Source organism: Anomaloglossus baeobatrachus, chromosome 5, assembly GCF_048569485.1.
Source record: "Anomaloglossus baeobatrachus isolate aAnoBae1 chromosome 5, aAnoBae1.hap1, whole genome shotgun sequence".
In the NCBI taxonomy this organism is placed as follows: domain Eukaryota; kingdom Metazoa; phylum Chordata; class Amphibia; order Anura; family Aromobatidae; genus Anomaloglossus; species Anomaloglossus baeobatrachus.
In genome coordinates this window covers 570,600,682-570,623,535 of record NC_134357.1, presented here as the reverse complement: position 1 = coordinate 570,623,535, position 22,854 = coordinate 570,600,682, and the positions used below count along the sequence as shown (strand labels likewise).

The window sequence follows — 22,854 nt, the reverse complement described above, 5'->3', positions numbered from 1 at the left end:
ATTGGTAAATGTGGTGGCATGGAATGTCAGGGGAATGGGAGATGCAAATAAGCGATGTGCTGTTTTTACCCAGTTACAACAATTAGGTCCGGCCGTTCTGTGCCTGTCTGAGACCCATATAGTGAAAGATAATGTTCACCTGCTGCGACGAAAGTGGATTGCGCACGGATATCACTCCACAATTCAACTCATGCAAGAGGTGTGAGTGTGTTGGTGCACAAATCCATCCCATTTACCTGCACTAAATCAGTGATTGATCCAGGGGGGCACTTTATATGTATACTTTGTACAATATATAATATACAAATCATATTAGTGGCAGTATATATCCCCCCTCCCTACTCAGCAGAGCCAATGAAAAAGATACTCACTGCTCTTGACTCTTTTCCTACAGCGCCAATCCTTATAGTGGGGGATTTCAATACTTATCTACACCCCTTCCTGGATAAGCTACACACGGGCAATATTTTGCAGAATGCTTCACCGACCTCCTTTGCTAGAATGCTGAATGAGATAGGAATGGTAGATCTATGGCGCATGAAATACCCTGCAGTTAGACAATTCTCCTGTTACTCTAGCACACATCACACTATGTCTCGGATAGATCTGGCCGTCGGCAACTCGCTTATGATCCCATACATACAATCAGTGGCATATTTACCCAGAAGTGTATCTGATCACTCACCATTACACGTTAAACTCCTGAGAGGGGACCCTCTTATTTCACCTAGACCCATGTGGAGACTTAACCCTTTTTGGGTCCAGCTCATAGGGGGATCTTTACATACGGACATTTTGGAATTTTTTTAACTTGAATGACGGTTCTATGTCACCTCAGATAGTATGGGATTCCATGAAGGCCTTCGTAAGAGGCCTGTATATCAGGGAAATTAGCACCCGAAAAAAACAAAATAGACAACATACTCAATACTTAACTGGAGAACTGACTGTAGCAGAAGCTGCGGTGATATTGAACCCGATAGAAACAAATAAACAGCACCTAGAAAGGGCACAAGTGTCATTGAGGGAACATCTTATGTCTATGGCAGCAAATAAACGCTTTTTCTCCAAGCAAAAATTTTTGTAGAGGGGGAGGGAGTGGGACACCTACTGGCCACAATCATTAGGTCTCAGGATAGCTCTTCCTATATTACCAGGCTGGTCACAGACACGGGAGATGTAGTAGAAGATAGTGAGGGTATAGTCGCAGAAATGCGCTCATATTACTCTCGGCTGTATACCTCGGATTGTGACTTCATGACAGATGAGATTACACAATATTTAGACGTACTTCCCCTTCCCAGATTAACTGATGAAGAACGAGACCTATTAGATGGGGACGTTCTACTGGAGGAATTGGAGACAGCACTTAGTCAAACACAAAATGAAAAAGCCCCGGGTGTAGATGGTTTGCCAGGAGAGTTTTTCAAAACTTATGGCCCCTTGCTACTGCCTAAATTGCTCACAGTGTTTGAGGAGGCGGAGAGGCAAAAGGCTCTGCCATCTTCAATGAAAGAAGCACTAATAGTTTTAATTTTAAAACCGGGGAAAAACCCTGAAACACCAGAATCATACCGCCCGATTTCCCTCCTATCAACAGATGTTAAATTACTGGCGAAGGTGTTCGCTAACAGGATGTCCCGGGTTGTCTCATCTGTCGTGAATGAAGATCAAACTGGGTTTATTCCGAGTAGAGCCGCAGCATTGAATCTTAGAAGACTGTACTTGGGTTTGCAACTTAGCTCTGAGAGACCAGGGGAGAGAGCAGTATTGTCACTCGATACCGCTAAGGCGTTTGACAGCCTAGAATGGAGATTTTTGTGGGCAGTTCTTGAAAGAATGGGATTTGGAGCAAGATTCATAAATTGGGTGAAACTGCTGTATGACTCCCCGGTGGCAAGGGTTAGGGTGAATGGGCGGGTCTCCAGTACTTTCCCTCTGAAAAGGGGTACAAGACAGGGGTGCCCGCTCTCCCCCCTGCTATTTGCAACTGCAATAGAGCCATTGGCGGTTATGATACGGATGTCAAGGGAGGTTGAGGGATTTCGATGTGGGGCTGTGGAACAGAAGGTGTCTTTATATGCCGATGATTTGCTTTTATACTTGGATAGGGTGCGCTTCTCAATTATACCAGCGATGGAGATCATCCGGGAATTTGGACGGAGATCCGGTTTAAAGATTAATTGGTCGAAGTCAGCCTTGATGCCGGTAGATCCTCTCCCGACAGATTTTAATGATCTTCAGATACCAGTCCCTGTAGTTCGACAATTTAAGTATTTGGGGGTACTAGTTAGCCCGAATCCAAATGAGTACCGGACCCTAAACCTGGACCCCTTACTGGCGTAATTTAGACTGAAGATAAATACCTGGTGCAGACTTCCCCTATCAAACATTGGTAGAACAAACTTAATCAAAATGGTACTGATGCCACAGTTGTTGTATTTGATACATAATTCCCCAATATGGATAACTAAGGAATTCTTTACCAAGATAGACACCCTGTTTCGTGAGCTCATATGGAGAAAAAAGCATTCCAGAATCCGTCTAGAGGTGCTGCAGAGAGGAAAGGAGGAAGGGGGGTTGGCGGTTCCGAATCGATATTTATATTATATCGCTTCCCAATTGCAGCACTTCAGAGGATGGGGAAGGGAGGGGGCATACGATGTAAGTGGTGAGCTGATAAAGGAAGGTTCGAACTGGAAGTACCCGATGAGCCGGTTGGAGGTGAGGCGGTGGCATGGGAATAAAGTGAGGCATCCAACGCTAGCTATGATTTTTAAGGTGTGGGATAGAGGCAAATCTCTCTTGAAGGTTGAAGGGCCCACGGGGTATTAGCCGCTATGGCGGAATCCGGAATTGCAAGAAGTACAGAGGTTGGTTGGCTTTAAGGGATGGGAAGACAAAGGAGTCTGCTTGGTGTCCCATGTTATGCAGTACAATGTTCTTAAAAGTTTTGAACAATTGCGGACGGAGTTTTGTCTTCCACATTCCTTTTTCTATCAATATCTGCAGTTGCGACACGCACTGGAGAAGCAGGGGAGGTTGGGTCCTGTGAAGGTGAAACACAACTCCACGCTAGATACCTTAGCTATATCTGAATCCTCTAGAGGCCTCATATCCGAACTATATAAAAGACTGTTGTCCTCCCATTTGAATGGATTTCCGTTGGCGGTCAAGGCTAAGTGGGAAAAAGACCTAGGTCCCATAACAGATGACTAGTGTTCAGATATATTGGAACAAATTCCCAAAATGGCAGTCTCAGAGAGTCAGAGGCTTTCTCAGCTGTTTCTTATTCATAGGGTATACAGAACACCCAGGTTCCTGTTCAAGATTGGACTTAGGCCAAATGTGCAGTGTGTTAGATGTGGACAAGAGGGGGCTCACTTGTTGCATGTAATGTGGGAATGTGGACACATAGGCGAATTCTCGAAGCAAACCTTGGGACTCATAGAACAGGTGTATAATATCAAGATTCATCCCTCACCCCGTACTTGTTTGGTGAACCTGTGGGAGGATGGAGTGGATCCGGATTCCCCAGTGGCCCTGGGTATATCTCGCATCCTATACCAAGCGAGGAAGTTACTAGCGTATCACTGGCTTGATCCCTCGCCTCCAACCATAGTGGAGCTAAAAAATAAATTGAATAATTTACTTCGACTGGAGAGGGGAGTATATCTGAAGAGGAGGGCACTGGGCAAATTCTATAAGATCTGGCGGCCCTGGATGGATGTTCCTGGTCTTCCCTCCAATGTGTTAATACAAGATGGCATACTGGATAATTTGTTGTTATGTTTGCAGTAGGGGGGCACCACTAAGGTACTGGGGGCTTGGAAATTCCATATGGTATCAGAACCTCTGGGGGGTACTGAGAGAAACGGCAGAAATAATTTGATATACCGGGAAGAGAGGGAGGGTTAGATGTGACTGAATGGAAAATGTTATGGAGTGACATGGTCGGAGAAGGAGTGTTGAACGGGACAAACATGGTAGGAAAAAACTTTTATCCTTAATAACTCTTTGTTTATTTAAAGAAGTTAAGTAGTTTAACTGGTTAGTTTATAGAAAATCAAAATACTATCATAAAAGTGTATGAGGAGTAATTATATAGCTCTGCATAATATGATGATGTTTAACTTACTATGAAAATGTGTATTTGTTATGCAATGATTATTTCTCTGTTTTGTACCAATGTTTAATAAAAACGATCTGATTTAAAAAAAAAAAAAAACTTCCATATTATAAACATAACAAATTGTGAGGGTATTCCTCACACAAACCCCCTCCCCTCCACCCCCCTCTCCTTCCCCCACCCTCTTACGATGGACAGTCTCACCTACCCTCTTTTCTTATTCACATAGTGAACCGCTTTTCTTATATCTCGACCTCTGTGATCTTTTCCATCCTTCTTATATTCCAAATATCCTATCTTTCAGTAAATCAAATGAGGCTAATCCTGGAAAGTCCAGCCACTTGCTCCAAATCTTTTCATATTGTATATTCCTTCCTCTTTTAATATAAATATTTTTCTCGATAAGAATAATAAAATTCACTTTTTTAACAAATTCCTTAAGCGTCAGTGCTTTTTCAGATAACCAGTGCAAGGCAATAAGTTTCCTTGCTGTATATAACAATCATGCCACTGCCAGTTTATCATGTTCTTTCACCCCCACTTCATCCACATAACCCAGCACACACACCAGCGGGATTCTGGGTAGTTCCACCTGCATCACTGATTGGATTAAATTTAAGACTATGATCCAGAACCCTTGTAAACAAGGGCATTCCCACAACATGTGTATGATCCCTGCTTCTTCTACCGTACATTTCGGGCATTTGGAATCGGTTCTCACTCCCGCTTTCTGCATCCACACAGGGGTTTTATAGACTCTGTATATAACATATATCTGCGATAGCCGTTTCACTTCACTCAGAGATATTTTGGTGACATATTGCAAAATAGACTCCCATTTCTTCTCTCCAATTTCTCCCAAATCCTCCACCCATTTCACATATGCCCTAATTGGATGCCTCCCAACAGACATGGACAATTGGCATTATTCTGTTCTGCAACTCAAATGCATGACGTAACTGCAAGAACTTGTAAGACATACTATATCCCAGTGGGTAATCCTTTAGCAGTCCTTCAAAGGTCTTAAATATATTCCCTTCCACCACTTGGGAGAGGTACCAGATACCAATTCTCCTCCATTATCCGAATTCTTTAAGGGATAAGAATTCCGGAATGTTTGGATTATCCCATATGGGGGTATATCTAGTCAATCCTGTTACCTGTCTCACCTGTTTGATTCTACCCCATACTTTATCTATCAGCTGTATAGTAGGATATGATGCAGCGACTGGATGAAACTTTTCCGCTTCCAGACTAGCCAACAGAGGGCCTTTTCCGACCATATATTGTAAAATTTTTCCCACCAAGGTCTCCACACCCACCATACCCCACCCCACCATGTATTGGCTTTGGGCAGCTAAGTAATAACACCAAGGGATAGGTAAAGCCAGTCCCCCTTAGTCCTTCGGCCTCTGTAAATACTCTAACTTCATCCATGGGTGCTTCTTTCCCCAGATTAAGCCTCGGAAAATGGAGCTTATTTTATAGAACCTGTTCTGCGGTAGCCACACAGGGGCGTTATGGAGCACATATAGCAGCTGGGGCATTAGTATCATTTTATGTATAATCTTTGTTTATTAAGAAATATGCAATACAAATGACAAGAAAGAAAGCATGGATTCAAATATCACGTACAAATTTGACCAACAAATCAATTCCTTAGTAATACAGAAAAGAGTCATGTAGACATATGTTCTTCTTGAAAGTAGCAAAAGGCAAAAACAGAGGGAAGGGAAGAAAGTAAGAGGACAAGCATATCTCGTGCTCTTTAAATTACAAATGTTATCTGCCCCCCTCCCCCCAACAATATTTGTTTGACTCTGCTCCCTCTGTTTACCTGAGATAGGGTATTATTCCAAAACCAAATAAAATGAAAGGGAGTCTATGGAACCACTTAACTCGTAAGCCAGAACATTAGGCACTAAGAATGCAACTTAATGCCAGAGAACAGGGTGGTAGAAAAAGAAGAGAGGAACTAGTAGTGAAAATAGTAACGACATAGAGAGAAGAAGATGGAGGGGGAGGGTGGGAAAGTCCGAGGGGAAGGGATGTCCAAGTTCCCCTAGGTGCGGCTGTTGGAGCAACCAGGCCCGGCCAGTATTCCCCATCTATTCAAGGGCCAAACAGTTGTCTATACGCATTTGTCCCTTTGAAAAGGATCCATGGTTGCCAAATCTTTAAGAATCTCTCGCTGTCCTCTGTTGCCTCCGCGGAAAGCTCCTCCATATAACACATGGAGGAGAGTTCCTGCTGCCATTCTTGCATAGAAGGAGACGTTGTCTTCTGCCAGTGTCTAGGTATCACCGAACGGGCTGCCGAGAGGCAGAATCTAAGTAAGTCTCCTTTTTGTGTCTTAATTGAGCCAGGCAACATGGACAGCAAAGAGATCTGTGGGGAGGGCAACACCCTCTCTCCAGAAATATTGGTATATGTCCGATACATCTCTAGCCAGAAGGGTTTAATCAGCGGGCAGTCCCACCAAATATGTAGCATTGTCCCCGGGGAACCTCCACACCGCCAACACAGCTCAGACACAGAGGGGAAAATCCTATGCAGTTTCACTGGGTATAGGTACCATCTTGATAAAATTTTGTAATTCTTTTCTTTCGCATAGCCTGCTGTGGCCAGCTTATGGGTAAACAGATATGCTTTCTGTTTTTCTTCTTCAGTAAAGGTGGTACCCATGTCTCTCTCCCATTGTGACATGAAGTTTGGATCCGTATCTGCCTCAGGGGCTGCCTGACTTAACAATTTGTAAATTAATGATATTAAGTGAGATGGTGGGGATTTTTGAATGAACAACCCTTCAAACGGGGTCAAAGAAGGGTTGGGTAGATGTTTCCATTTTCTCAATCTATTGCTTACAAATGAGTACTCTATCCATGATAATGAACGGGGGGGATCCAGACCCTGCAGATCCCCAAAGGACATGATGGTCATGTCCTTTTAATACATGGTGAATCCTAACATCATCTTCTTTTTCCCAGCGCAGAAAGGTGGAACGGTCAAATCCCGGAGCAAATTCCGGATTGGAAAAAAAATCGGGGTGAGCAGAAGTGGAGGACCAGACAACGAGCTTTTTTGTCGGGTCCGATCCCATTCTTTTAGTGTGGCCTTTGCCAAGAAGTCAGCCGTAGGTAACTTCACTCCCTCTCGTGACTCCAACCAAGGTAGATACCTCAGGGGTACATGCGCTCCCCCTTGTTTTAATGCTACCCATTTCTTATGGTTGGCAAAAAAGTGCCAGTCAAACATGCGCATTAATAGAGTAGCCTGGTGATATCTACGGAGGTCTGGCAGTCCAGCCCCTCCCCCATCCGTAGGTCTGGTTAAAGTATGATATTTTATTCTCGCCCTCGAGTGTCCCCATACAAACTTAATCAAAGCCGATTTGAGTGTGCGGAAAAAGCTAGCGGGTGGTGATAAGGGGACCGCTTGAAAAACGTATAGAAACCGTGGGAGTACGTCCATCTTGAAAGAATTGATACGTCCAAACCACGAGATAGGTTTTTCGTGATATGATAGGAGATCTTTGAGTGTGCGTGTCAATAGGGTTTGATAATTTAACGAGTAGAGGAGAGAAAGGTCAGCCGGGATCTGTATGCCCAAATATTTAATTGCTTTAGTTTGCCACCTGAATGGGAAATTCTGTTTAGCCAATGCCACCTCAGAGGGCCTTAGGGTGACACTCAGTGCTTCCGTTTTTGAGTAATTTACTTTGAAATTGCTCACCTCTCCGAATCTCTCAAACTCCTTCATCAAAGAGGGTAGTGTAATGTGGGGTTGAGAAACATAAATCAATAGGTCATCAGCATACAGGGAAGTCTTATAAGTCTCCTCATCCACCCGCAGACCATGCACACTGGGGTTCCTCCTTACAGCGTTGGCGAGGTGCTCCATCACCACCACATACAGCAATGGCGAGAGAGGGCACCCCTGCCTCGTACCATTCCTTATCGCAATGGGTCGAGACAATGCTCCATTGACCTTGATCCGTGCCGAGGGACACGTATACAACGCCAATATTTTTTGTAGGAAGAGAGGGCCCAAGCCAATCTTTTGTAACGCAGTTCGGAGGAAATCCCAGTGCACACGGTCAAATGCCTTCTCCGCGTCCACAGACAAAAGGCCAACAGGTGAAGAAGAAGAGATCGCATTAGCCATGAGTAATAATGTCTTATTCACATTGTCGCGGGCCTCCCTACCTTGAACAAATCCGACCTGATCTTAGTTAACAATAGAGGGGATGAGAGGGGCCAGTCTATTGGCCAGTGTTTTAGAAAATAGTTTCACATCCACATTTAATAATGATATCGGCCTATAATTGGTAACCAGAGATGGGTCCTTCCCGGGCTTCGGCAAGACTGTAATGAACGCCTCCAGGGACTGCGCCGCAAATGGAGTCGTGTCTGAAACCGAATTGAAAACCCTTGTAAGGAATGGGGTTAACAATTCTCTAAATGTCTTGTAAAATGCCGGGGAGAACCCATCTGGGCCCGGGCTCTTTCCTGCGGGAGAGCTTTTGATCACCGACCCCACCTCCTCCTCTGTAAACTGTTCTTCTAATTGTGAGACCTCCTCCCTCCTCAACGGTGTGGATGCCGTGTCTGTGATGTACTATTAGTATCATTTTAATTAAATTGATTCTCCCCACCACCGTACGGTACAGTTTTGACCAGGCAATGATTTTTTGTTTGAATGTAAGTAAAAGGGGGGCAAGATTAAGACGCTCATACTCAGTCAGTTTAGTGTAAATCATAATTCCCAGATATTTGAACTAAGACACCACCTGCATCGGGGCACAAGTCACCACCATATTGGAGGGCGTTGCCTCCAGAGGTATCAATACCGATTTGTCGCAATTTATAGTAAGTCCCGATATCTTTCCAAAACTAAGTATGACCTGCATTACTTCTTCCAAGGAACACCCTGCATCTCCTAAAAACAATAATAGCTCATCCGCATACTAGGCCACTTTCTCCTCCACACTCCCGTATCGGTATCCCACTATATTCGGATCCCGCCGCATCATCGTTGCTAGTAGTTCGATAATGATAGCAAACAAAAGGGGGGACAATGGGCACCCCTGATTTGTGCCCCAGTAGATAGAAATATGTCTGACATGCTGCCATTCACCCTAATTCTTGCCTTAGGAGCAGAGTACAGCATCTGCTCCCACCTAATATACACTTCCCCAAACCCCATCGACCGCATCGTAGCCCATAAATACCCCTACTCTACACTGTCAAAGGCTTTGGCAGCATCTAAGGAAAGAATCACCCGCCTCCCCTTATTTTCAGCCAGTATCTGCATATTTAGGTACAGTCTCCGGGTGTATTAGAGATGCCATGTTTATGTTTTTACAAATTTTTAAATTTATTTTTGTTCACGGCAGGAAACAGGCATCTTCCCGATGCCCAAAAAGCTTAGTCTGTGTTCGAGCCTCAGGGAGTAGGTATCCTGTATGAACCCTCAACTTTACAGTTCAGGTTCACTCATCCCTATTTTTTAATGCTTCTAGTGCTTCACATGGATTATTTAACCCTTTATCAGATTGTAGTTGGGGCCCATATACAATTCTTTATTCAAAAATACCCCAAAATTATTAAAAAATCCTTTTATTTAAATTTGCTAAATATTCACCTGATATAATGATCAGACGATTAATTATATACTTAAATCCTCAAAAATTATTAATATCACTGCTCCCATTTACCCCCAATTGTACCTAGATTAACCAAACAGATCCTGCTTCACAGGGATTAAAACAAAATGGAAATAATAAATGAAAAATTAGTTATTTTCCCAAAAACTATTACTTTAGTGCCAAATCTTTCACTTTTACTAAAGCAACAGAAGAAAATGGACCACACAATGTGTTGCGCAATTCCTCCTTAGTAATAATGGGCGGAATCGCAGATAACCGGGACTCCGGCCCAGAATTGAAAACTGGCTGGACTCGGGTCCCCATATAAGTCTATGGGGACCAGAATCCCATGCTTAAAAATAGCAGTAGAAGGGATAGGGGGATTGGAGCAAGAGCGCTATACTTACCGAGGCTCTGGCGCAGCTGTAACTGCTTCCAAGCAGCTCATTCTACTTCTGGGGCCGCTCATTATCCTCATACATATTTACTGATTTCCCCGCCCACCGGCAGTCCTGGCGTCTGTAATTGGTTGCAATATGGAGATAAGGTATGCACACCAGTGACTATGCAAGGGGAATACATGTAATTGCAGAAACTGCTGTGTGAATACTGACATGAAAAATTCAATAGCTATATGTAAGAATGAAATGGGAAAAGGGTCATTCCGTGTCAAGTGGACCAGTGGTCCCCACTCGACGTTCTCCGATTTTGCTGAAAATTTATAAGGATGTACATGTATGTTTTGAAAAGAGGTTCTGTAAATTTTTAGGGCCAGATCTCAAATATATTGGGCACTGTTGACCTTTCACTGGAGGCCCCCCCCAAGGCTGCGGCTTCAGCTAAGAGGATTTTGCAAACTTTGGCACATAGCCATTAGAGTTCTATACTGGCTATGATGCTGAAATTTGGCATACTAGCTCAACTTTTGCTGCTAAACGCGATACAATTATTACTGGCTATGACAAAACAATATTTCGGCCGCAATTTTGTGTCAAAGTAGCTTGCAAAACGCCTCGCATAAAATTTATGCCAAACTTTGCCCATATATAACTCAAGACCAAAAACCAATAGGAACTGGTGCTTTACCCTGTACAACAAACATCTTCATGACTTTGCATTGCTGCAATATCACGGTCAAAGCATATGTATTTGTGGAAATATTCACACCCACATATGATGAAAAACTTAAAAAAAACGAATTTTACCTATTTTTAGGTCAAATTTCCCAAAAAGGGTACCCCTAAAATATATTAATTCTGTTATCATTTGAAAGAGCAGATTTTTCTCTACAAGGATCATTGGGGTTTTTTTTGGAGTCTCTCCATTTAAGGAAAGAAAAATGCCACTGAACATGGTGTTATGTATGCACGTAATGCATTGATTTTGTGTTTGATTTTCAGATTCTTATCACGTTACAGAGTTGTATTGTTGCTAGCAATGTCTATTATAATCAAAAACCTATAAACCTATTGACTATTGTTACATTTTAATGCATATATTATTTATTTTTTAGTGATGGAGAATGAAATTGATGACAAAAAGATTCGCATTTCAAGGGTGTCAAATGACCCTTCATCTTTCATTGCCCATGTAGATGGATCTGTCAGATCAGAAATGCCTTTTGTGCCAATTGCAAACCTCCAGCCAGGGCAATACATTGCCTGCATTTACGATAGGAACTGGTGGATTGGAAATATTTCTGAAATTTCAGTCGACGACCATGATGCATTAATACATTTTATGCATCCTCATGGACCAGCTAGCTTCTTTCACTGGCCTGTGAGAAATGATACATGCTGGATTCCCGAGCAGTCGATCATTGCAATAATTCCAGCACCAGCTGCAACAGCAATGGGCCGACAATACAGCTTCTCTGAACCGATTATGTTGCAAATTCAGCAACAATTCCAGACCACTTACCGTATTTTTCGCTTTATAAGACGCACTTTTCCTCCCCAAATTTTGGGAGGAAAATGGGGGGTGCGTCTTATAAAGCGGTAGCGGGGGGGGGGGGGGTCCTGTCTGAGGCGATCGGGCGGGTGCCTGTGGCTGCATGCAAGCGGCCGGGTACCTGTACTTGCATGCAGCGGCAGCCGGGTACCCGTGGCTGTGTGCGGGCGGCAGCGGGTGCTGTGTGGGGTCGGCAGCCAGGTACCTGTGCTTGCATGCGGTGGCAGACGGGTACCCATGGCTGTGTGCGGGCGGCAGCCGGGTGCTGTGTGCGAGCGGCAGTCGGGTGCCCGTGCAGGTACCCGGCTGCCGCCCTCACACAGTCACCCATCTGCCGCCCGCACACAGCCATGGGTACCCGGCTGCCACCGCACGCAAGCACAGGTACCCGGCGGCTTGTACGCAGAGTGGGCGGGCAGCCTGCTGGCTGCCACTCTGTGCATGCGGGGCGGGCGGCTGTGCAGCTTACCAGTTGTCCGCGGTCCCACTTTCAAATGATGGCGCCGGTGGAGCTCTTGGATGAGAGCTCCATCTGCGCACGCGCTGCTCCGGGAGTCAGCGCGTGCGCAGATGGAGCCCTTGGATGAGAGCTCCATCTGCGCATGCGTCGCTCCGGGCGCCATTACTTGAATCGGGACCGCGGACACACTCCACCACTGAGCCGTCGCCGCCGCTCCCACCACTGAGCCGCCGCCGCTGCCACCACTGAACCGGGACCGCGGACACACGCCACCACTGAGCAGTCCCTGCCGCTGCCACCACTGAGCAGTTGCCGCCGCTCCCACCACTGAGCCGCTGCCACCACTGAACCGGGACCGCGGACACACGCCACCACTGAGCAGTCCCTGCCGCTGCCACCACTGAGCAGTTGCCGCCGCTCCCACCACTGAGCCGCCGCCGCTGCCACCACTGAACCGGGACCGCGGACACACGCCACCACTGAGCAGTCCCTGCCGCTGCCACCACTGAGCAGTTACCGCCGCTCCCACCACTGAGCCGTCGCCGCCACTCCCACCACTGAGCCGTCGCCGCCACTGCCACCACTGAACCGGGACCGCGGACACACTCCACCACTGAGCAGTCCCTGCCACCACTGAGCAGTCGCCGCCGCCGCTGCCACCACTGAACCGGGACCGCGGACACTCACTGCACCGGCCTGCTGCACGGCTCACACGCCACGGCTGCTGCCGCCACCACGGACCCCACGGATCCTGCCACCGCGGATGCCACCGCGCCTGCAACCACGGACGCCACGGCACCTGCAACCACGGACCCCGCTGCCACTGACCTGCCGCGCCTGCCAGCACAACCTGTGCCTCCTGTGACCCCGCTTCACCACCACTGCTGCCCCCCTCCGGTAAGAGAACACCGGAGTATAAGACGGACCCCATTTTTCTTTTTTTTACCTTTTTTTATGTCTAAGTTTGGGGTGCGTCTTATATTCCAGTGCGTCTTATAAAGCGAAAAATACGGTACTTAGACTGAACATTATGGCTTGGGAACCAACAAAAAATACCCAATATAAGGCTTGAGATCCTAGGCAAAGACACCCACCCTCAGGCTTTGGAACCTGCGATAAAGAGACCACCCGCGACTTGCCTTGCACGGCTATCGGCCATGGCTCCTAGGCGATGGGGCTGCCAATTCTCGAAAGACAGCATTATCACAATTCTTAATAGGATTATAATACCAATTCTTAGGGAATTGGTTGTGGTATAACCACCATGGACCAACGCAAGGGTTTGAATAGTGCAGTTAGCATTCATTGCGTATTAATAAATAACACCATGTTCAGTGGCATTTTTCTTTTCTTAAATGGAGAGACTCCAAAAAAAACCCCAATGATCCTTGTAGAGAAAAATGTGCTCTTTCAAATGATAACAGAATTAATATATTTTAGGGGTACCCTTTTTGGGAAATTTGACCTAAAAATAGGTAAAATTCGTTTTTTTTAAGTTTTGCATCATATGTGGGTGTGAATATTTCCACAAATACATATGCTTTGACCGTGATATTGCAGCAATATAAAGTCATGAAGATGTTTGTTGTACAGGGTAAAGCACCAGTTCCTATTGGTTTTTGGTCTTGAGTTATATATGGGCAAAGTTTGGCATAAATTTTATGCGAGGCGTTTTGCAAGCTACTTTGACACAAAATTGCGGCCGAAATATTGTTTTGTCATAGCCGGTAATAATTTTATCGCGTTTAGCAGCAAAAGTTGAGCTAGTATGCCAAATTTCAGCATCATAGCCAGTATAGAACTCTAATGGCTATGTGCCAAAGTTTGCAAAATCCTCTTAGCTGAAGCCGCAGGCTTGGGGGGGGCCTCCAGTGAAAGGTCAACAGTGCCCAATATATTTGAGATCTGGCCCTAAAAATTTACAGAACCTCTTTTCAAACATACATGTACATCCTTATAAATTTTCAGCAAAATCGGAGAACGTTGAGTGGGGACGATTTTTAAAACTGGTCCACTTGACACGGAATGACCCAAAAATGGAACCTGCATTACTGCCTTGAATATATGAATAAAGAGAAATTTAGCTACTGAATTGATCAATGCAATAGAGCCCCAACACTACGCCAAAGTATTTCTCTACGTTGGGGTCCCTAGCTTGTGTGTGTCCTCTCATGCAGCTAAAAAACTTACCGTGTATGGGAAGCTGAGACCCAGGCTATATATGCATATCATGTGGATTGGCAATAGGTGTGAATGGGGTGGGTTCAAACGAAAAACTACTAACAAATAAGGAATAACGTTTGGAACGCCATTCTATGTCTGAACTGGGTGCAAAAACCTAAAAAAATATCACTATATAGAGATAAGGTATGCACACCATATAGCTATTGAATTTTTCATGTCAGTATTCACACAGCAGTTTCTGCTATTACATGTATTCCCCTTGCATAGTCACTGGTGTGCATACCTTATCTCCATATAGTGATGCTTTTTTAGGTCTTTGCACCCAGTTCAGACATAGAATGGAGTTCCAAACGTTATTCCTTATGTTAGTAGTTTTTCGTTTGTGAACCCACCCCATTCACACCTATTGCCAATCCACATGATACGTAAATATAGCCTGGGTCTCAGCTTCCCATACACGGTAAGTTTTTTAACTGCATGAGAGGACACACACAAGCTAGGGACCCCAACGTAGAGAAATACTTTGGCGTAGTGTTGGGGCTCTATTGCATTGATCAATTCAGTAGCTAAATTTCTCTTTATTGATATATTCAAGGCAGTAATGCAGGTTCCATTTTTCCCATTTCATTCTTACATATAGCTATTGAATTTTTCATGTCAGTATTCACACAGCAGTTTCTGCTATTACATGTATTCCCCTTGCATAGTCACTGGTGTGCATACCTTATCTCCATATAGTGATGTTTTTTTAGGTTTTTGCACCCAGTTCAGACATAGAATGGAGTTCCAAACGTTATTCCTTATTTGTAATTGGTTGCAGTCAGATGCGCCCCCAGGCTGAGTGACAGCGTGTCTGGCTGCTTGCAGTCACAGAGCTTGTCTGCGGGTCTATATCATGGTGTAAAAATAAATAAATAGTTGTAAGGTCCCTTATCTATTGAAACCAGCACGGATAAAGCATAAGGCTATTTTGATACCCAGCCATGATAAAGTCCGACAGTTGGGGCTGGTATTCTCAGGCTGGGGAGATCCATGCTTATTGGGGCCCCACCTAGCCTAAAAATAGCAGCCAGCAGCTGCCCAGGATTGTCGCATTAATTAGATGTGACAATCACAAACTTTTCCCGGCTCATCGCAATCACCCTGGTGCGGTGGCAATCGGGGTATTAAGGGATTAATAACAGCCCACAGCTGCCACTAAGCTCTATATTAGTAATGGGGAGGGTCTATGAGACCGGAAGAAGAATGAGCAGCCTGCAAGCAGTTACATCAGCACTCGGGTTTGTTTCAAACCACACGGATCCGGACTTTTACAGACCAGGTCCACCCATCACTACTCAGAAGGAAAATGTAGACTTTGATGAAATGTTGCAGAACAGAACAGCAGAATCCTCCCAATTTACAAACTACACCCCTCAAAGAGTTTATCTAAGGGTGCAGTGATCATATTGACACCACAGGTGTGCAACAACATTTTATACTATTGAACTGTGAAGAAAAAATAATAACCGTATTTTTCAAATAATAAGACACACTTTTCCTCCTGAAAATTTGGGAGGAAAATGAGGGGTGCGTCTTAAAATCCGAATATAGCTTACCGGGGGGAGGAGAATTGGCGGGGGGGGCTGTCTGTGCGGCTTTTCTTGGGAAGCAGAATAAACAAATCAACAGCAGATCAAAAATTTGTTTTATTTTTTATGCCATTCGTAGTGCGGTTTAGTGGTTAGATGGTTTTATTCTTCGAGTTAGGGGAATTAGAGAGATACCAGATTTATCAAGTTTAAGTTTCGCTACTGTTACACAATAAAAAAACCTTTACTTTTACAAAAAAAGTTTTCCAGATCTGGCTGTTACAGCAGGAGCTCAGCTATATCTTAAGCCGAGCTCTCAGCGGTTATCGTGCTGGCACAACTCCTGTACCCACATATCCGTCGGGATGTACGATTGTGTCCATTTGTGGCACCATACTGTAATGTAAGATGTAATGTGTCGGAAAGGAGTCAAAGTGAACCCATCACCTGTAAAATATGGTCCAATCTGCAGACACCATATTATAGAGTTGAGTAGACTGATGTATAGCAATTCAAAAAGAAATTGTGTAAATACTTATGCAACCACATGATTTTGGTTCTTTTTTCACTCAAAAAGATTTCAAATTGTTTCTCAGTTGAATTGTACAAATTTTGGGTGACATTAAAGGTGGAAAAAGTTCTGAAATGAGTCTTCTTGGTAGGATTATTGTTACATGACAAAACCTTGTATTTTATCAGAGGTGTGAAGACTTTTTGGATGCACTGTATTGTACTTTTTCAATGTTCATTCCATATCTACATTAGAAAGGATACTTATTCCACTATAAACTGCACATTACTGTTATGATCCGAAACCATAGAAGATCACAATAGATCATTGGCAAAAAGGTGACAAGAGCATTGGCGACTAATCTGGCCGCCATCCCCTTACTAACCATCAACACTAGAAGTAGCTGAGGGGTGAACTAACATCCTATGTACCGCAAACCCAGTGGGAGAACTAGCTATCCTAAAGGAAGGAAGGATGAATAACTCTCTGCCTCAGAAATAGACCGCAAAAGGTATAGCAAGCCCCCCACATTCAAAGACTACGGTGATATAGGAAAATACAATACACAGATGGATGATATGATTAGCAAAGGTGAGGCCCCACTGACTAACTAGGAAAGGATAGGAAAGGGGCTGATGGTGGCCAGAGAAAAACCCTACAAAAACCCAAATACCTTATAGTACAAACAGGTCCTCAGATCGCACGATCTGCACTCTGTCCTATATCAGGCGCTCTTGTCAAACCAATGGACAGTATAACAGGAACAATTACAAATTCAAGAAGCAACAAACACATGGACTTATAGGAGCAATACCCCAGCTAAACAAGCAAGAAGGAATATTCCTGCATGCAAATAAACTGGCAATAACCACAATAATTGACAACCCAGATAAGAACAAAAAAAGAAAAACAACATAGAAAAGAACCAAGCACTTATCTGGGGTAGATGTGGTCAGAAGCAAGATGAAAAGGCTGGTAAGCTACAGGACAATGATTACCAGCTCAGACTGCCAGGAGGCCAAGGTTTAAATAGGCAGAGAGTTAGCAATGGAAACGCCCATTGCTCCAGCACACCTGGTCTCTGTCCAAACCATTCCTGGCCACAAGAGGGAGCCTCACAGCAGCAAAAGCATTACTGACAGTCACAACACATTGCCCATGTGGCACATCCGTGGTCCAGGAGCCACAGTGGCGTTGCCCTACTCACAAGGGGTGATGCTATGCCTGGAAGCAAGGAGGGGGTCTCCCAGGTTAGGTACACCAACACTCCACACTTCCTAACTCCTGGCCAGTAGGGGGATCTCAAGAACCCATTTTGAGGGGAGCTTCCCAATGCATTCTGGCCTGGAGGAGGGGTTACACACACACACCCAGGAACAAAAAGTGAGACACTTGAGACCAAGAAAGGAGAGGATTAAGATGGTTGCTGGAAGAGACCTGTGACATATAGCTCTCTCAGGTCCAGGCGTAGTAAGCAGGACACTGGGATCCTAGGCTGTGTGGGTGCTAAAGCCCCATCACTGAAGCCCGGAGGGCAGGAGATTGCAAGTCCCCTGGCCCAAAAAGAACATCCAAGTGTTAAGCAGCAAAGGAGAGATCGGAGCCGCAACCTAGGGAAGCGCTACCCGGAAAGGCTCGCGCTGCCCGTTATTCAGGTAAGGAAGATTAACAACACAAGGAAGAAGGTCACTGTACAGCTCCAAGCCACAGAGACCCGCACACTTTAGCGCAACAAGAGAAGCCTCCAACCCACTTGGGTTGGAGGCCTTTCTCCATTGCTTCCAGGCTGACCGGACCTCCGTTACCTGCTGGAACAGACTCCCGAGCTTGTAGTAACAAATGCCAAGTAAAAGGTAAAGGAGACTACGGCCACTGTGCTGTCCAGTTATTACCGGCGTCCTCTGTCCTGCAATGTTAAGTCCCACCATGCCAGCAGCAGAGACTATCACTCCCATCATCCCTGGGGATGCCAGCTCTGCCTGTGGAGAGCTATAATCAACTAAGCTGCGCCATCATCTTCCCCAGTGGACACCTCCCGCAGCGGTGTCTCGCAACTGGCAGCATACCACAGGTGGCGTCATGAATAACTCAACTCCCCTGTAAATATTCCCTCCATCTTTATTGACACCGCCGTGGTCACGGAGCCGGGCTTGGCCACTGTGACATCCCTCCCAACACCGGCCCGGTAATGAATAACCCCCACGGCCCTGGTGCAGGCGTGTCACCCGTGTCTAGGATGTACGGGAAACCTCTTACACCTTATTTTCAGGATAATAAAGTTTGTTCCTTCTTCTTAGTCCCACATTGTAGCAGCTGCTGAATGAGAAGAATCTGTGACTTCTCTGCATTTAGTGGTCACTACTCACCTGGGCGGTTATCTGTAGGAATCTCCTCTTTACTCCGCTCATCACCCCTCACATATGTCTCTGTAGTATTAATAAGGGGCAGATCTTCACCCTAAAACAAATATTGTAAAAGTCACAGACAGATGGAGAAGTCACATCTGTGATCAGCTCTAAACCTGCCATCTCCACCGCTCTCATTACACAAGTATAAAACATATAATACTGGTGGATAAAACAAGACTGAGCACAAGACCTTCACAGCCGTCTACACATCATAGGGAGATTTCATGGCACCTTCTCTCTATCTACCTGATGATCCTGAGGAACATCGGGATCTTCTTGTTCACAGTCCTGTGGGAGAAGAGGACGGGGACATCTCTCTGGTGTTGTCCTCTTACCGGATAGAACTGGAGGAGACACATACAGGACTGAATTCATTCCTTACATACAGATAATTATAGGCCGTGTGTATTTAGTCCTGTTTATTACCTGGTGATGTGAGGGCCTGGGGAACCTCCATCATGACGTCCTTGTACAGATCTTTGTGTCCTTCTAAATACTCCCACTCCTCCATGGAGAAATAGACGGTGACGTCCTGATACCTTATAGGAACCTGACACATACAATGAAACAGTCACCCCCCCGGTCCCTTCATAGCACTACTGTATAATGTCCCAGCATTCCCAGCAGTGTCACCTCTCCAGTCAGCAGCTCAATCATCTTGTAGGTGAGTTCTAGGATCTTCTGGTCATTGATGTCCTCATGTATCGGGGGGGGAGGTGGAGGCCCCGTGATTGGGCTCATGGGTCTTCCCCATCCCTCAGACACAGGGGCCTGACAGCGCTCACTAGAGGTCTTCTTCACTACTGTGTAATCCTGGTTATGGAGAGACACAGTAAGAAATCTCACTACAGACATTTCCAGAGTCCTCACCTCTCCAGTTCTGTCCATCTGTTATTCCCATAGATAAGAATGATGTAATGTGACGTCATCAGAATCTCTCACCTCTCCAGTAAGCCGGAAGAGGATCTCTAGGGTGGGGTGTAATATCTTCTCCGCCATCTTGTCCCTGTCCATATCCATCCTTGATGGGTCAATCGGGAGAAATCTCTTATGTAGATTTCCACTGAGAGGATCCGATATTGTAGGGACCTGAATGGTGAGAACATGACAATGTAATATCATAAAGAATCCAATGTAATAATACAATTACTGGAGATAACCGTCCACTAAATAGGGATGATTGCCGCACTGCCATGAGGAATCCAGACTTAAGGCTGCTTTACACGGGACAACCGATCGTGCAATTTCACGATCGATCGTATCCGCCCACGTCATTTGTGCGTCACGGGCAATTGATTGCCCGTGGCGCACAAAGTCGTTAACCCCCTGTCACACGTACTTACCTCCCGTGCGACGTCGCTGACAGCGGCGAACATCCACGTCCTGGAGTGGGAGGGATGTTCAGCGTCACAGCGACGTCACACGGCCGCCGGCCAATAGAAGCGGAGGGGCGGAGATGAGTGGGATGTAAACATCCCGCCCACCTCCTTCCTTCCACATAGAGCCGGCGGGTGCCGCGGGATGCAGGTAAGTGATGTTCATCGTTCCCGTGGTGTCACACGGAGCGACGTGTGCTGCCACGGAAACCATGAACAACCGGCGCCAAGTTTCATAAACAATTTTATGAAACCTAGCGACGAGTACACGACTCACGATTTGTGAGCGATACTGCGTCGCTAGGAGGTGTCACACAGGCCGGCATCGCAAGCGATGCCGGATGTGCGTCACAAAAAACGTGACCCCGACGATCTATCGCACGATAGATCGTCTCGTGTAAAGCCCCCTTAACTCTGCTGCTTCATTACAGTGAATGGATCCCTTGAGGGTTTCATCTGAATCATTCCATTTGAAGAATTACATTTAGACCTGTCACGTCAATAGGTTGGAGACAAGGGCATAGCCTCACTGCGCCCTGAAAGAGGTTTATCTGGAGGGGCATGATTAAGTGCCTACCCAGTCTTCACCAGAGTCTCTGAGGTTGGACTTTGCTGACAGCAGGTACCAGGTACCAATACAGGGCAGTCCCTGGTTGCCGCGTTCCACCAAGAGGATGAGCAGTGTACGGCGAGAAGGATGGGGTGGGAACCACTGCCTTTGGGGAAGAACAGGAAGGATTAACCCTGTGTCACTTAGTCTGAGCAACCCTGAGCTCCCTGATGTCGCAAGACAGGTTCTTTCATTTTGTGTGGCGATCACGTGTCCATCTCTGTTTTACCCTAATCACAACCGTGTCTAGTGAGCAGGGCAGGAGGAACACTAGTCCTGCTTTATGATAATGACACAAAAGTAAAACAACAAAGGAAAAAGAAACTGCATTCCCAAACAATAGGTGGGTAAAAAAGGGGGATGGAAAGAGAAATGAATAAAAAGGAAGACACCAAAGAAAACTTCCAGGCAGCAATTTCCATGATCACATTCAAAACAATTTCTCTTTTCATGGCTCACACCTCCATTCCAGGACCATGGAAAAAGTAAGTTATAACTGGCAACTACTGAGGAAAAGTGGTGAGAACTTAAACCGGGAGGGGGAGTGCAGAAATCAGAACAGCTGAGGCCACTCAGGATGGTAAGCTAAGACAAAATTGACTGCTTAACCCTAGCAGCGCCAGCACAAGAAAAGTCTGCACAGCTAACTGGAAGGCAAAGCAGATCCAACCAGTGCTACCGTGCGTTGCAACCTTCTGACCCATCTAATAGGGGCGACATCTCTCTCTCCCGATACCCCCGTGACGAAACTCTGATGTAAGTGTTCAGGGTAGAGAACGGGATAAATGTGATTCAAAAGTCACAGACAGATGGAGAAGTCCCATCTATGATCAGCTCTAATCCTGCCATCTCCACCGCTCTCATTACACAAGTATAAACATATAATACTGGAGGATAAAACAAGACTGAGCACAAGACCTTCACAGCCGTCTACACATCATAGGGAGATTTCATGGCACCTTCTCTCCATCTACCTGATGATCCTGAGGAACATCGGGGTCTTCTTGTTTACAGTCCTGTGGGAGAAGAGGACGGGGACATCTCTCTGGTGTTGTCCTCTTACTGGATAGAACTGGAGGAGACACATACAGGGACTGAATTCATTCCTTACATACAGATAATTATAGGCCGTGTGTATTTAGTCCTGTCTATTACCTGGTGATGTGAGGGGCTGGGGAACCTCCATCATGACGTCCTTGTACAGATCTTTGTGTCCTTCTAAATACTCCCACTCCTCCATGGAGAAATAGACGGTGACATCCTGACACCTTAAAGGAACCTGACACATACAATGATACCGTCACCCCCGATCCCTTCATAGCGTTACTGTATAATGTCCCAGCATTCCCAGCAGTGTCACCTCTCCAGTCAGCAGCTCAATCATCTTGTAGGTGAGTTCTAGGATCTTCTGGTCATTGATGTCCTCATGTATCGGGGGGTGAGGTGGAGGCCCCGTGATTGGGCTCAGGGGTCTTCCCCATCCCTCAGACACAGGGGCCTGACAGTGCTCACTAGAGGTCTTCTTCACTACTGTGTAATCCTGGTTATGGAGAGACACAGTAAGAAATCTCACTCCAGACATTTCCAGAGTCCTCACCTCTCCAGTTCTGTCCATCTGTTATTCCCATAGATAAGAATGGTGTAATGTGACGTCATCAGAATCTCTCACCTCTCCAGTAAGCCGGAAGAGGATCTCTAGGGTGAGGTGTAATATCCTCTCCGCCATCTTGTCCCTGTCCATATCCATCCTTCACGGGGCAATCAGGAGGATTCTCTTCTATAGAGCGATTGTTCTCCCCCAGCATCTAATGTGTATGGAGCCTGAGCCCAGTAATGGGGAATCTCCACACACCTCCTCCTGCAGAGCCGCACACTAGATATATGGCTGCTCTGTGCTTACAGGACCTGTGATGATGTCACATGGAGGGGAGGAGTCAGGGGTCACATGACCAGCTCCTCAGTGTATGCACGTCGTGCGGTGTTCTGCGTTACACTTGTTGGGTGTCAT

General features: G+C 45.7%; 2 protein-coding genes across 2 annotated transcripts in view; both read right to left on the bottom strand.

Annotated features, from left to right (window-relative positions):
- The window catches only part of LOC142312380 (uncharacterized), a 27,249-nt gene extending 7,800 nt beyond the window's left edge, over nt 1–19,449 (bottom strand). The window contains exons 1-3 of the mRNA XM_075351321.1: nt 19,287–19,449; nt 19,107–19,204; nt 18,819–18,909 (exon numbers count right to left, since the gene is read on the bottom strand). Coding sequence (XP_075207436.1) covers nt 18,819–18,909; nt 19,107–19,204; nt 19,287–19,419 — 322 coding nt within the window. The 5' untranslated portion in view covers nt 19,420–19,449. The remainder of the gene's footprint in view (nt 1–18,818; nt 18,910–19,106; nt 19,205–19,286) is intronic.
- On the bottom strand, nt 19,449–22,854 carry LOC142313061 (oocyte zinc finger protein XlCOF29-like). The gene is made up of 4 exons (XM_075352045.1): nt 22,839–22,854; nt 21,821–21,918; nt 19,803–19,949; nt 19,449–19,673 (listed from the first exon to the last, which is right to left on the bottom strand). Exons 1-4 carry the CDS (start codon nt 22,852–22,854, stop codon nt 19,449–19,451), a joined length of 486 nt encoding a protein of 161 aa, XP_075208160.1.